The sequence below is a fragment of the Serinus canaria genome, chromosome 9, assembly GCF_022539315.1.
Source record: "Serinus canaria isolate serCan28SL12 chromosome 9, serCan2020, whole genome shotgun sequence".
Taxonomy (NCBI): domain Eukaryota; kingdom Metazoa; phylum Chordata; class Aves; order Passeriformes; family Fringillidae; genus Serinus; species Serinus canaria.
Window position 1 is genome coordinate 14,706,440 of NC_066323.1, and position 15,676 is coordinate 14,722,115.

The 15,676-nt window shown below is 39.2% G+C and overlaps 1 protein-coding gene across 8 annotated transcripts in view; it reads left to right on the forward strand.

Annotated features, from left to right (window-relative positions):
* TRIP12 (thyroid hormone receptor interactor 12) overlaps positions 1-15,676 on the forward strand; it is a 78,062-nt gene that overhangs the window by 29,885 nt on the left and 32,501 nt on the right. For 5 of the 8 annotated variants that reach the window (XM_050978191.1, XM_050978193.1, XM_050978194.1 and 2 more), the window contains exons 3-5: positions 3,917-4,042; positions 4,988-5,787; positions 15,000-15,105. In XM_050978191.1, coding sequence (XP_050834148.1) covers positions 3,917-4,042; positions 4,988-5,787; positions 15,000-15,105 — 1,032 coding nt within the window. The remainder of the gene's footprint in view (positions 1-3,916; positions 4,043-4,987; positions 5,788-14,999; positions 15,106-15,676) is intronic. The other 3 variants (XM_050978195.1, XM_050978197.1, XM_018913031.3) reach the window with 2 other exon arrangements.

A 15,676-nucleotide genomic window follows, 5' to 3' on the forward strand; every position in this document is an offset into this window, starting at 1 on the left:
GCAACTGGTCCCATGTACTAGAACTTTCTTTACCAGTGCTGCAATTTTTTTTAATTAGTGGCATTAAATGACAGTGGTGGTTATTTTTTGCATATTATTAGTCTTAAGTAATCTTTAGGAGTAGTAGTATTTAAGGAGCATATAACTTTGACATAAATAACTGCTCTGCTGTTTTTCTGTATGAAAGTAGGATACTTTATAAGCCAAGTTTAATGGTTTGGAATAAAATATATACAGGTTCTTGTGTATTTGGAATTGAAGGCTAAATGATAAATGAGATCCTTGTTGGCTGTGTGTAGGACTTTGATATAAGCAGAAAGAGTGCTTTTGTCAGTTATATTACTTTTGTTCTAAACAGGAGATTTGGTTTTGGACCAGTCTTGGTGGTATGTTAACTGGTAAGAACTTATGAGACCTGTAAAAAACAAAATATGATGTTTGAGTTGATGGGGAAGACATTTAAAATATTTCTGAGGAGAGAAAGTAGGTGTTTTTCCACAGCTTTTTTTCGTCTGTGCTATTGCCTTTTTCTTAATCTCATTTTTGACAGAAATAAAAGAATAGTTTTTGCAGACTTTGTTTGGAAGCATTTAATAGTTCACTTTCAGCTGCTGACTTAGATTAAACACTTTGTTTATTAACTAACTTCAGAAGGTTTTTTTAATATGCACAGAGTAACTCTCTGAAAACAGGTTCTAGTTGGTTCTTACTATGGTTTTGATCAGAGCTGGCATTTTCCACCATACTGTTTATATAACACAACAAGCTAAATGGTGGTTATCTTGTCAACTTCTGTATATTTGTTACTCTAAACTTGAGTGTCTGCCCTTGAACTAAAATTTGCATCAGCAGACAGCTTTGCCCAGTTGAATGAAGCCTTGGAGTTGTTTATGAAACTGTCTTTATGTTTGGAGAGGGAAGGAAAACAAAAAAAAACACCCTACAAAACACAGCTTGAAGGTGCAGCAGGAGCTCAGTCTTTCTGGAGGTGCCCCTGAGAGTGGAAATGGAAGAATGCAAGCTCATAAATACTTAGCTCGTGATATTTTGTCATTAATGAGGATCTTGGTCTCTCAAAACACTTCTTGCTGGAATGACAGTTCTTAATGAATGGTATATTAATGGAAAAGACTGAAGAACTTGAGTTACAAATAAAAAGCCTTGGTTTATAGACCAAAATACATGTAGCTTACAACCTTAAAAATCAGCTTTCCAGTTGTGCAAATGTCTTTTATAGCACTTGATTGCTCTGCAAGCATTGCTTATTCTGAGCTTTGCAGACTATTCTAACTACTTCCATATGTGAGTTGACTTTTTTAAGGAGACCTTAAGTAAGCTGTCACAACTTAAATATAAATTGGGACAATGATACTTGTTGATGTATGGTTAAAGTTTTTTCCTTAATCCTGTAATCAAATTCTCAGTGTTCTTGTATAAACCTGAGAGTTCATGTCATGTTCCTGTGACTGACGTGCTGCTGCATGCACAGTTGCTATTGTGTTGTGGGCCTTCTCTTGGTAACTCATGCAAGGTGAATGATTAAACTCCCAGTGAGACGTGAGAGTGCAGTTTAAAAAAAAAATTCTCAGTTGTGACTCCCCATTTGTGATGTAACCTTTCTGCTCAGAAGGCTATTTGTACTGATACCTTGATGATAAAGAAAGCAAAGCAAATGCTAATACTCTGCATGTATTCATGATCCCCAGGATATGGCTGTAGCTTTAATAGTCCACACAAATTGGACGCTGGTATGAAAGTGCGTTTTTAAAACTTGTAAGAATCAGAGGGGTTTAAATGTGAAAGAGGAGGAGCCAGAAACAAGTGGAAACTCTTCAGTGCGTGTTTTACATCTATTGTTTTAATGGTATTTTAGTTGAAAAGTTCTTCAGTTATTGTGTTGTGTGAATATCTAAAGCAAAACAAAAATCTTTACAGGAAAGTTGTCTTTTAAAATGTACTTCAGAATAAATGAACCCTGATCAGTTTAGCTTACATAAAACTTGAGATTCCTGCCAAGTGCAAATTATGTAATAATGTCTGTTACTCCCATAATAAAAACATTTCATGGGGAAAATTAAATTACACGCCTTAATCTTTTGTTGGGAAAAGGAAAATCCAAATATTCAAGATTAGCTGAAACATTCCCAAGTTTACCTTGATGGAGTTTGCTATTGTGACCTCAAAAGTTTTATTTCACTTGCTTTTGATAGTAAACATTATTTCTTATAGTATGATAAATAATAATTAATTACTGGAGTCTGGAGAAGATGCTATTAATTTAATCTTTTCAGACTGTCACACTCTTAGATGGGGCACAGAAAATGTTGAATGCACTGTCTATGAGCATTCATCTGAGTAACTGCCTAAATGAGAATAATTCAGAAGAAAGCAGAAGGAGGAACGTTATCAAGAAAAACAGTCATATTATTGAAGTTTTACTGTTTTGACTCCAAGTGAATTAGCATTTGGTTATTATCTGGATGGTTAAACTTGGTACTTGTTTTCTACTGAGATGCAAGTTTGTGTTGAAATCCTGAAGAGGATGCGGAGCTTTCTGTTCAGTAGTATACTTAGCTCTGCCTTACTACTAGACTTCTGGCATTTCATTGGAAGAAGTTAGTTTTCAAGCTTGTGGAACTCTTACCAGTTCCACTTAGTCTGTTAACTTTGATGTTTGGGGTAATGGGTTGGAATAGGACACTTAAATTGCAAGTCTACGTTCTTCCCCATTCTCCATGGATGTTTGCAGAGCTCAACTTAAAGCTGTCCAGGCCTGGGTTAGTAGCATATGACTGTGTAATCAGCAGTTCTTTAACTTTGAAACTTTGCTTCTTTCAGCATTAATACTAGACTAGTTTGAGATTTTTCAAAAGTTTAGTGGTTCTTGGGCCTTCTGTGTAGGTAGGTTATGTGCAGTACGGTTTTCCTGGTGCCAGCTGAGTCAAAAACTGTGTTTTATCCAGGGAAGTGCAAGTGAGATGTCTCTTGCCTTAGAAATTATTTATACTGTCCTGTTTTAAATGCTGATGAGCATTCTCTTTTGAGTCTTGGAGATGGTAATTCTGAGTGGCTTTCAAAGTAAATGTGGAATATATGAAGATGTAACTTAAGTCTTAAATTTTATCCATGGTGTACAGTATTATCTTTGTCCTTCAGTCAGAGCTCATACAATAAACCATTTTTTTAATGCAGCTGAAAGCTGCTTAGAAGACCTCTTACAGCTTATCTATGTGAAACTCGTTCCAGTCTCTGACATCACAAGTTTCCTGTCTCATTTGACTACTTCCATTGGTGGTGTGCATTTCTTCATTCCTCTTACTTCAGCTGTTACCAAACAGTTCTCAATCCTTTGAACTGGTAGGTCTTGCAGCCAGAAAATAACTGCTATGGTTGAGCTTTCCTACCAAGTAGAACTGGTTGCATTCCCATTCTAAGCAGTTCTTTTTTGTTTTTTTTTTTAACTGAAGAGTAAAGATGTAAATAATCATAACTGTATAGACTTAATGCCTGGAATCTGGAGGTAGATGAGTATATATCTATTTCTGAGAAGAGATCTTTGATAGATGCTCTAGTCTTGTGCTTTACTCTGCTAGGTTAATGATTAAGTGAATAATTCAGTAATCTTGCACACTAAAAAGATCTGAACTTATCTACAAAACTCAGATGTAAGAAGATGTTTTATTCATTTAAAATGACTAAATAATTGTGTGCTTTGCAAAACAGTTACACTGGTAGTGATTTGTAACTGCATTGGATGGTTCTTTTGGAATGCTGCTTTAATATTAGGGGCTAATATGGAAAAATTGGTAGCTGTAAATAAATATGTGTAAATGCTGCAAAAATAGACAATATTCCACCTATCTGTATCTGTATCTTGAAATCCTGATAGCTTTCTGTTTTGACTTTCTGCTGACAGGTCACATTTAGGGCAGGCAAAGCATAAGGCACATAGCCCTCCTGAGAGTAGAAAATCTATTTCAAAGACACCCAAAGTGCAGTCTAATACTGCTTCTGAGCAGTCCAAGGGACACTTTTCTAAAAGGTAATTGTGCTTCATATTCATATGTTAACCAGTGTTATCTGCACTTGAAAAACTTGTGTAATTATTGAGTTACACAGAGTTCTAATAAAACGTATGACTAATGGATGTTTAACTAATCTAGGTATTGCATTCACTAGTTCTGTTTGTGTTTTCTTTTTCTAATTCACCAACTATGAGCATTCCATCAGTGATGGGGAGGAAACAATTTCTGCATAACTAGTCCTGGAATACTTGCAAGGTGTTTCTCCCCTTCTTGTGCTTCATGTTGGGGGAAGATTGCCCAAGGAGTTTAGAGCAATGTCCAGTATGAATTGAAATGTACAATAATATAAAGGCCTGTAGTCCTGTGTACAGGGTAATCTTGGTATTGCTTGTCTCCTCTTTGTATGCTTCTGCTATATACACACTGGAACAGTTTTCTCTTACAGAGAAGAGAATTTTGCCAGTTTTGTATGTGATTCACTACATCAATTTCAAGATTGATGAGAAACTATCCTTTAAGAGGCTTTCTTGAACTGGAGTCCAGTTATGACTAGTTATGCATTACTGAACACTCCTTACTCTCTTGTGGAACTTATATTCTCAAACATTCAGTTAATAGCTTCATGGCTTGATTTTTTTTTGTTTGGTTTTAATCAGTTTGACATATATATATATATATATAAAGTAAAATCTATTCAAGTTAAATTTGCTTTTTCAAAAAAAAGTGGCGTATTGTGCTTTTATTTTGCAATATACTTAGGTTTTATGCTAGACGATATGTGCAGTGTGACTTTGCATCCAAGCATGTGGGGGTTTTTGTTTGCTTCAGTGTAAACTGAACAGTGTTTCTTACATGCAGTTTTCCTTTATTATTAGACAATGATGACATTTATCATGCAAAATTCTTACAAACTGTGAGGCTTCTTGAGTTAACTCTAATGCTCTTCCTGCTTACTTCTACAGAGGCTGTAGTTCATCTGCTGTTTTAATACCACAACAAGAAGATCCAGAGAGAGTCAATACTTCAGAAAAGCAAAAAACGGGGCAAGTGCCTAAGAAAGACAATTCTCGAGGAGTTAAACGCAGTGCTAGTCCAGATTACAGGAGGACCAATTCTCCTAGCTCTGCTAAAAAACCCAAAGCACTTCAACACACTGAAACTTCCTCAGAAACTAACAAGCCACATACTAAATCTAAGAGAAGACACTCAGACCAAGAGCAGCCCAAGCCTACACAATTGCCATCAACAAGCAAGGCTCACACCAGAAAGGGTGGAGCTGCTGGTAGCTCCCGAAGTCAGAAAAGGAAAAGGACAGAGAATCTGTCTTGTATAGAGAGTGGGTCATCAGTTGAATCAACTGGCACTGAAGAAAAGTCAGCAAAAGTCTCCAAGCTGGCTTCAAAATCGGTGACCTCAGCCAAAGCTGGGTGTAGCACCATCACCGATTCTTCTTCTTCAGCTTCCACCTCCTCCTCCTCTTCTGCTGTTGCCTCTGCTTCTTCTACTGTTCCTCAGGGTGCCAGAGTGAAACAGGGAAAGGACCAGAGTAAGGCTAGACGTTCCCGCTCTGCATCCAGCCCCAGTCCAAGAAGGAGTAGCAGGGACAAAGAACCAAGTAAAACAGGTGGCTCTTCAAAGTTTGACTGGGCTGCTCGATTTAGCCCCAAAGTCAGTCTCCCTAAAACAAAACTGTCTCTACCAGGCTCTTCCAAGTCAGAGACATCAAAACCTGGACCTTCAGGACTACAGGCTAAGCTAGCAAGTAAGTCATTCTTTTCTGGAAGAATAAACACATATGTTTTAAAATCAAGTTTTTTAAACAAATACTTCTGCTTTTTCGAGCTGCTTGTGATCTTCCTAGAAAAAATAATTTTTTGTATGTTCTGCTGAGTTAAGTAAAGCTGTGACTGAAATTATTGACAGCTAAAGCAGACAGTGTAAGTTCAGTCAGTGTTCTGTGAATTTAAGTTGCTTCTGTGTCTAACAAATAAATTTTAAAAATACATGCAAAATAATTGAATGTTGTGATGGGGGCATAAATTCTGTTTGGAAGTGGGAATGATAAATGCTGGGAAGCAAATAGGTCATATGTGGTACCTCCTTTGAGACTGACTTCCCTGTTTTTTCCTTGTTGTGAGAATCTGACATTTAAAAACTGTAGTCTTGTAAACCTGCTGTATGTAGTGCTGGGGGAATTAGTCACTTTATTTTCTAAGTTGTTCTTACAAAGTATGGCTTCTCTCTGGTGCTGAGTTTGAATAACAGCTACTGTTCCTGAACATAATCACTGAGAAATGCAGGCTGTTCCCGAGCAGAGCACCTGCTTGCTAGTATGCAGATATGCTTGTAGCTCTGTTGTCTTGAACAATTTTTTTTAAAAAATGTGTTTTACTGTCTTTGTGTACTGAATGATTTATTTACTGCATGCATTCTCTAGAACTTGATGTAAGAGGTTGGATTCCTAAGCTTGCTGACTGTTGTTCCTTTACTTAGGCATGATCACAAGTGGCTTGTCTGAATGGGGACACATCCATAGCTAATACTAATGCTGGAAATAGATGAAATAATCAAAAGCAGCTGGCTGTCTTTCTGTATAATCAGCACAGGTCAATGAAATTTACAGGTGTGTTTTGGCTAGTGTGCATGACTGGAGTATTGATTCTGGAATGACCTAACTCAACAGATGAAGAATGGCATTTGGGAAGGAGAGAGGAGTTATTTGCTTTACAGCAAAGGTTTTTTTTTCCCCTACCTGCTCTGTGATTCAAGGCTACCGGGTGATGAGTTCCAGAATCAAAACTCAGAATTTGTACAGGGTGGAAGGAGAGGGAACTGAGTAGAAGTCAGGGACCAATGGGAGTGACCAACAGGTTCTGAGATAAGGCAGGCTATAGGCAATGAATAAAGGCAAAAGGAAGGAGAACGAATTTACCTCCAGCAAGTGAACAAGAAGATGAATGCAGAGAGTAATTCATGTGATAAGTTAGAAAAATTCTTGAAGGAGTGAGAAGGGGAAAGGTGGAATAGTACAATGTAAAGGGTTGTGTGCGTATGTCTTGTGTACCTTGAGAAACAGCATTGAGAATGTGAGCCTAAACTGTTACTGCAAAGATTGAACTGAGAAAGATACTATGACTACTATGACTTAACTTTCAGGTCACAGGAGAGCTAAAGGTTTTTTACTAGAAGATGCTCAAGTATATGTGACAAAACCAAGTGTATGTATAAAATGTCACTGCTAAGGGGAACCAAGCATGGTGAGAGATGCTTCTACATGTGGTGAAGAACCAAATTATTTTCTGTAGATAATAACATTTCTATTTGAGGGAGGGGAAAAGTACTAACAGGTGATAGTAGGAAGTCTAAAATGTCTAATGCCTCTTTACTGCGGATTGCAGCAAAACATACTCCAGTAAATATCGTTGATCACCATATATCACTGTAAGAGTCCAACCTAGAACAGAAGTCTTAAACTATGATATTTTCAAATAGACTCAGCCTTTCAAATAGTGCTCTCTGACAACAGGTTGAGGTGATCTAGGAATCAATAATAACTACTGTTACCTTAGTCTTTTTAAAAAAGAGAAAATGTGTGTGACATATACTTTCAAACTACTTGGAAAAATTTGAAGTATTTTAAATACACATTTATACAAAATACACATTTTGCATGATGCTGAGAATTGTCACGAAAATATGAAAAAATATAAACCATTAGGGTAGGTTTTTGAGAAAGAATGGGTAAGTTCAAATTTGTTTTCTGTAGCAGACCAGTAACCTTAGAGGATAAGGGAGCACAAGAAAGTGACGTCTCACATGAATATTAACACTCTTTGAGTGAGGCTTTGTAAATCAGGAAGACAAAGAGGGATCTAGATAAAATTGAGGGGTACACCCTTCTACCTGGAAACAAATCCTCAGAAGTCATAGTAATTCTGTGTAGAAACAAAAAGCTTAAACTTGATAGGTTTTTATAGGTGTATATGTTATGAAACGTGTTTGGAGAAGTCTGAAACAGGGCTTATAGAATTAGTGGGAGATAAACAAAAAAGCAAACATAACTGCAATAACGTCAGGAAAATTGTAGGCGGAAGTGGCTCTAGGAAAATAAGTGAGAGGAGAGGGGGCGTTATTCAGGCTGACATGAAATCATAGAATAGTTTGGTTGAAAGGGATCTTAGATTCCAAACCCCCTGCCACAGGCAGGGCCACCTTCCACTACACCAGGTTCTCTAAGCCCCATCTGGTAAGTCCTGTCTATATAAATGCAATGCTGTTATTTTCTGGAGATGATGCAGTTTGAGGAGTGCAAGAATCATTGTTAGGGGTTGTGATCTTTGAATGAAAAATAAGAGCAGCTGATCTGACTTACTCTTCTGAAGAGAAGAATGAGGAGAAACATGGTTGCCATCTTTGCAGTTTTTCACATGCTGAAGGAGAATGAGGAGAGTACCCTGAGGTTTCTTGTCCAGTCCTCCTGGATTGCTAAATAGGTGTTAAATCCAGCCCAGGTGACTTTCAGAGTTTTAAGCTCTACACAGCATTCTCCATAACAGGGCAGTGACATCACTGAATAACAACTAAAGAATATGTTAGAATATAAACATATATAAAATATATATGTTGGAATAAAACCAGGTTACACTGAAGTTCTTTACATCTGTTTGAGTAGTTGAATATTTCTTCATGGGGGAAAGGGGGAGAGAGGAAGAAAGCAAGTTTCTCATTTTGTTCTTGTGACTTGACTATTTTCACATCTCTTTCAGGCCATATATGTTGGAGAGGCTTTTTAAACGTTGCAAATTGGGTCATGTTACTGATTATGTAACAATATAAAATCAAGCTCAATTATGTTTCCATTATTGGGGAAATCTTTACTGTCCTTTCTGTATTGTCTTGTGGCCCCTAAGTAGGAAGATGCTGGCAGCCATGGCTGGGACAGTGCTAAGAGCAGGCTAACTTAGGATAGCTGTCCCTGCCTGGGAAGTCTCTAGCTGATACTAGGAGATTTGGGGTTTAGGGAGGTTATTGGTGTATGCACTGAAAAGCCATGTGAACATAAAGATGGAGTGTGAATGGTATGTAACACCTTCCTTTGAGGGATTTGGCAGAGGTGAGGGAGAAAAGAGTCAGAAAATAGCTCTGAATCAGTTTATTTGGGAGTGTGGGTACAGTGCTGGTTTGGGTGATGTAGTTAGAGCCTTGGAATTGTGGATTTGGGATTGAGGCAGTAAGATGGCAGACAGTAAGCTTGGAGATCCTTTGTTTAATTGTGGTGACAGGCTGTGTGGGGCTTTAATAAGAGCTGGGGATGTCTGGGTTGGTACTGAGGGAGGGTAATTGTGGAATATTACAAGAACAGGAGGCTGTCTTGCCTTCCCCTGCTACAGCGCTTTTTACCTTATCTCAACTGGTGAGAAGAACAGCCTCACACAGGAGCCAATCTGAAGACTAAAATTCCAGTCCTCACAATTAAATCACTCCTGATTGCCTTTCTAAACTGCACATGAAGGGCTTTCTAGGTTATGAACTGTGAAAGTTTGTCTAACTTTGTTTTGACTTGAGTAATATGTTAAGACCTAAGTGATTGCAGTACAGCTGGATTCAGAACTTTTCTTTCGCACAACAAAATCTTCCTTAAAAAAAGGCTGACAAGTAAACACACTTAAATGTGAAGTTAAGATATTTTAGTTTGATTTGTTAGGCTGCACTATTTCAGGTTTAGCCTGTTTGAATGTATTTTCCTTCTGACTCATAAACATGAGTGCTTGGCATGCAAAATAGGATGATGTCAGGGCATAAGCAATATATGTCTGCCATAAGAAAGCCTGTGCTTCTACTTTAATTCTGAAGTTTTTCCAGGTGCTTAAACCTGATTTTCTTTGAGGGGTTTGGACTAGAGATCATTTAAGTTAACTTGACACCCACAAATCTATGGGCCCTGATGGGATGCACCTGCAAGTGTTGAAGGAGCTGGCAGATGTTGCTGCTAAGCCATTGTCCATCATCTTTGAAAAGTCATGGAGAACAGCAGAGATGCCTGAGGAAAGCCAGTGTCACTTCAGAAAGGGCAAGGAAGAGGACGTTAGGAACTATAGTATGGTCAGCCTCACCTCCATCCCTGGAAAGATGATGGAAGAGCTCATCCTTCATTGTCATCTCTAAGCATGTGAAGTAAAAGAAGGCTATCAGTAGTAGTCAGCATGGATTTGCTGAGGGAAGTAATGCTTAACTAGTCTGATAGTCTGCGGTGATTTATTGTAAATCTTTGATTTGAGAGAGAATGATGCATCTGACTCGATCATCAGAAGGCTAATGAATTACTTTATTATACTACACAATGTATATTTTATCTAAACTGAATCTGCCAGGCACTCACTCTTGCTCACAACTGCACAGAACTGCACTCATTTCTGATTCTCTGGTGACTGTCCCATGACAGTCCCACACATTCACACTTCTTGGCCCTGATAGGCCAAGGGAACAAAACATCCTCACTTTGGGTAAACAATCTCCATATTGCATTCTACTTTAGCACAACACAGGCACAGCAAGCAAGATAAGAATTGTGTTTTCCTTCTTCTCTGCTTGTCTCAGAGCTTCTCTCTGTTCAGAGGGCATGTGAATACCACAGCGATTGAATGGCTGGCTGAGTGGATAGATGAAGGGAGAGCAGTGGATGTTGTCTGTCTTAAATTCAGCAAGGCTTTTGACTCTGTCTCCTGTAGCATCCTCGTAGCTCAGGAAGTGTGGGTGAAGTGAATGACAATGGACTGGGTGGAGAACTGACTGAAGGGAGTTCAGAGGTTGTGATCAGCACACAGTGTCCAGTTGGAGGCCTGTAGCTGGCAGTGAGTCAATATTTGGTTTAGTCCTGTTTGGCTGGTTCATCAATGACCTGGATAAGGGGGACAGAGTGTGCCATCAGCAAGTCTGAAGATACAAAAGTCAGAGGTGTGGTTGGTACACCAGAGGCTGGGCTGCCCTTCAACTAAACCTGGAGAAGCTGCAGAGTTGGGTGGAGAGGAACCTAATGAAGTTCAAAGGCACGTGCAGGGTCACACATCAGTGCAGGTTAGGAGCTGACCTGCTGAAAAGTGGCTCTGGGGAGAAGGACCTGGGGGCCCTGGTGGAGAACAGGTGGTGCATGAGCCAGCAGTGAGCTCTTGTGGCTAAGAATGCAAACAAAATTCTGGGATGCGTTAGGAAGAGCACTTCTGACAGGTCAATGAAGTTGATCCTGTTCCTCTACTCTGCCTTGGTGAGGCCTCACCTGGAGTGCTGTGTCCAGTTCTGGTCTCCCCACTTCAAGGAAGACAAGAAACTACTGAAAAGGTCCAGTGGAGTGCAGTGAAGGTAATGAGGGGACCTGGAGTATCTCTGGTGAGGAAAGGCTGATATATCTGTGCCTGTTTAGCCTGGAGAAAAGATGGCTTACCAATGCATACAAACACCTCAAGAATGGTTGTCAAGAGATTAGGCCAGACTTTTTTTCAGTGGTGCCCAGCACCAGGACAAACAGCAGAGGACACAAACTGAATACAGGCAGTCCCACTGACTAAGAGGAAAAACCTCTTTGAGGGTGGCAGAGCAGTAGAACAGGCTGCCCAGAGAGACAATGGAGTCTGCTTTTCTGGTGATACTCAAAGTGTGCCTGGATGTGACCAGTGAACCTGCTGTAGCAGTGGGGTTGGATGGTCTCTGAAGGTTGCTTCAGCCCCAACCTTCCTGTGAGTCTGTGACAATGTATTGCAGAACTAGTGCTGAATAAACAGCTTCTGGAGATGAAGGCCAGTTCTTCTGAGAGGCCTTGCTATCTGTCTGTGTCTGGTGCTTTCCTACAGCAGGCATACACAGGGCATCCTTAATCTCATTTTCCTGAACACTGCTTGTGCTCTGTTTACTGGTGAATACTTGCCACTTTCAGCCTCCTACAACTCCTAAAGACACAGGACTAACCTTCAGTTTGGAGGCTGTGCTGGCTATCCCAAATTTTAATGACTATGTGAGTGAAAGGAAGAAGGCTCAGTCTGTAGGGATTAGCAGTCCTCAAGTTATGGTATTGGGAAGACTCAAAGGATTTGCAGAAGATGCAGGTGGTAAGAGTAAGATTGACTTAAAGTTGATTAAGAAGGCTTCTTAAGGGCAGAGTGGCATTGAACAGCAGGAAGGGAACATGCTGTGAGAAGACTTTCTTTGCTTTCTCTCTTAGCCTTTAAAATAAATAGAGATGGAAGCTCAGTTGTACCCTGGTAGATGCTCAGAGACAGAAAAGTAAAGACTTGGGAAAAGAAAAACGTAGGAAGATCATCTGGCAAGTAGAACATTGTTGAGCAGCAGAAGAAAATGTGCTCAGTGTTTCTGGATGCTCACGGTGTGATGTATTCTGCAATTCACCCACCAAGCAGTAAGTGGGTAACTTCTCTACAACCCTCTGAAGTAGTTCAGTTTAAAGAGATGGCTCAGCTAATTTTTTTAATGCCACTTATGGAAAAGGACAACCTAATTTATTACATTTTTGCCCTACTGCTTGATGGTGTATGTGCTCATCTGACCCTTAAGCAAGCTCAGCTCACTAAACTGGCAGAATACTAAAACAAGAAAGTGTGTGTCAGACGTGTACTAAATACATCTTGGGATTGATTTGGGGAAAATAAGAGATGGACGGGCCATACTTTTAAACAACAGTAAGCTGTTAAGCTGGCTCTGCTGCTCTGTGAAACTCTTGCCCTTAGCAGAAATCCTGTTTTGATACAAGCTAAGTCAACCTTCATTTACAGTGGATGCGTGGTGTCTCATCAGTAGCCTGTTACTAAGCTAATGTGAAGTTACCTAACTTAAGTTTGACACTTGAAAATGACTGCCCACAGATTTGAAGTATTAAATGGTGTGGTGACATAAAGGATGAAAAGGTGCCTTTTCAGTGAACTCTATCATGGTGATTATTTTATTCTTCTAATGCAAAGCAAAAGTGCATTTCACTTAGAATTTCACCATAGTGTTACAGGTACTGAATAACCTAGTTTTCCATATGTGTTATATGAGAAAGCATATCTCTGAATTCAGTGGGGCAAACACACTTTACCTGTGGAGTAGTACACTTCAACCTAGTGCTAGTTGAAGAATGCATTTTCTAGTGTAAAATACAACCAGCTCTGAGGGAAATGTTGATGTATCATTGTACTTCTGAGTACTTGAGAAGTGTAGCTATGGCATGGGATTCTGCTGCAACCATTTCAAATGCGTTTTGTCTTGTATCTCAACCTTCTGACGTGTTTTCTCCTGTAGTACCTGACCTGTTCTCACCCCCAGTATTACATATACTATATGTAAGTAAGGTTTGAGTCATTGTGTAGTGGTAACTTCAGCTTAGAGTTTTGGTTTCAAAGCACATGTAGTAAAAATGTCACTACTTTTGGAATATTCAAAAAAGTTACAAATGTTCTGTAGTACAGACCATGTGGAAATTCAAGTGTCTGGCCTGCTTCAGTTCAGTGCTTGGTGGCTTTTAATTACAGAACATTTTCTTAAGGTTGCCAAATTTCTTGAGTTGCTAAGCCAAGTGTGTGGTAAATACATTAATATCATGTTAACCTTCATTTGCATAGACCTTAACTGCACACAGCACTTGTGTTTCTGGGTCAAATATGCTGTGGTGTTTGAAAGGACATGCTATTGGCCAATCAGTAGTAGTTTTATAGATCACTTTTCCTTTTCTCTTAAATATCTAGTCAGACGCTGCATAGTTATCATTTCATCCCTCAGTGCCACAGCTCTGCATTCCTGGAATGTTCTAGGATTAAGGAAATAGGAGCAAGTTTGATAACTAGCTGAACTCATATTTGAGTTCAGATGAGTTTGATAACTCATTCTGAACTCAAATGCATTGCGTGTTTAAGTATGTTTTATTTCTGCTTTGTTGCCAGAAGAGGGAGCAGTGATCTAACTTACTTTTCAGAACAATTTACATCTGTTCTAGTAATAAGATGTCTGAATTCAATGTTACAATGTTCTCTTCTATTATATTTATTTATTGTGGAGGTGTGTGGATGGGGTCACTGCAATGTCAAACTGGGCCTGATAAAAAATTTTGATTTTTTACCCTGAATTATCAATTTTGTGCTTTGGAAGCTGCCATTGGATATTTCAACCTGATACTGAGCCTGCTGAGAATCATCTGAGAATGTTATATTGCATGGGGGTTTCGCGTATTTAACCTGGTTCTGTGGTGGGATGTTACCAGAACAATGGCTTTGTTGCCTAGAGCAAATTTTTATCAATTGGGTCACTTTTCAACAGTGAAAATGCTTGTTAATTAACACTGGAACTCCTTTACCAAAGCCATGAGGATGTGCTTGCTTATTTGCATCAAGGGTGGCCTTATGATAGTAAGAGGGGCTGAAGGGCTGTAGTTGAAATAGGAACACAAATAATACATGGGATGGATCTCAGCACTGACAGTGCTTGACTCCTGGAGGAGAGCATGGTTCTGATTGAAGGCAGTTATTTTTTAGCCAGATTAGTGTGAGTAAAATGGACTAAAATTTGAGATTGCAACTGCTACTGCCTTCCCTCTTGAAATATAGTTTCTTCTTTCTCTGTTTAAGGCTAAAGCATCTTCCTTTAAATGTTGGAATGTAGAAATAATACACTTATATCCCATAATGTGATACCTGTTTAGCATGAGAAAGATGATCTGTAGCTGTGGAATATAGTTTACTAAAAGGTGCCTACATAAAAACTTGGAGTTTAGTATTACTTAAGGCAATGAGTAAAAGTAAATGTCTGAACTTTTCTTTTACTAGTATAGCAGATCAATGTAGGCTGACTAAAATTGATGTGGGCTTATTGTGGCTCTTACGTAGAAGTTGTTCTTCTACACGGAGGTTTCCTATACACAAAAGTTTAATTTCTTTGTAGAACTGCTGTGTATTTAAAGACTGATTTAGTCTCAATGCTTTACATATTGCATAGGTCTGAGAAAATCTACAAAGAAGCGCAGTGAATCACCACCTGCTGAGCTCCCCAGTTTACGGCGGAGCACACGGCAAAAGACCACGGGCTCCTGTGCTAGCACCAGGTAAAACTTAGAGAAATGAAACTTGATGACTACAGTGAGTTGGTATTCATGTCATTTCCATGCATGAAAATTGGCCTTGCCTGTCTCTGACTTGGCTGTTGTAAAAGTAGCTGTAGCTTTTCAGGCCTGCTGGATTACTCTGTACACCAGTGTCATGGATAGCACATAGAATTTGCCACCATCAGACTTGCAGTAAGTCCCTCAGCTGTGGAGGTGGAGGAAGAGAAACAGCCAAAGCCAGCATTGCAAACTTAAGTAATCCTGTCCTTAGAAAGGTGTTTAAGAAGACAGACAGTAGTGCTGAACTGCTGTCTGTCATGAATAGTGAAATAGATAATTGTTTTGAAAAACAAGGCTTCATGGTACCACACAGGAGTCAGTTTTAATAGGGTGCACTGTTAAGCTGACTCAGCTTGTCAGCAGTTTCGTCTGAACTGCATCTAAGTACTTAATGTACTTCGAAGTAGGAGGAGAAGTAGTCCTGAATTAGTAATTTTAAACAGCTGGTAGATTAAATGGGAGGGGAGAGTTTATGTATCCTGTGATGCAATAAACTTTTGTAGTTGCATAT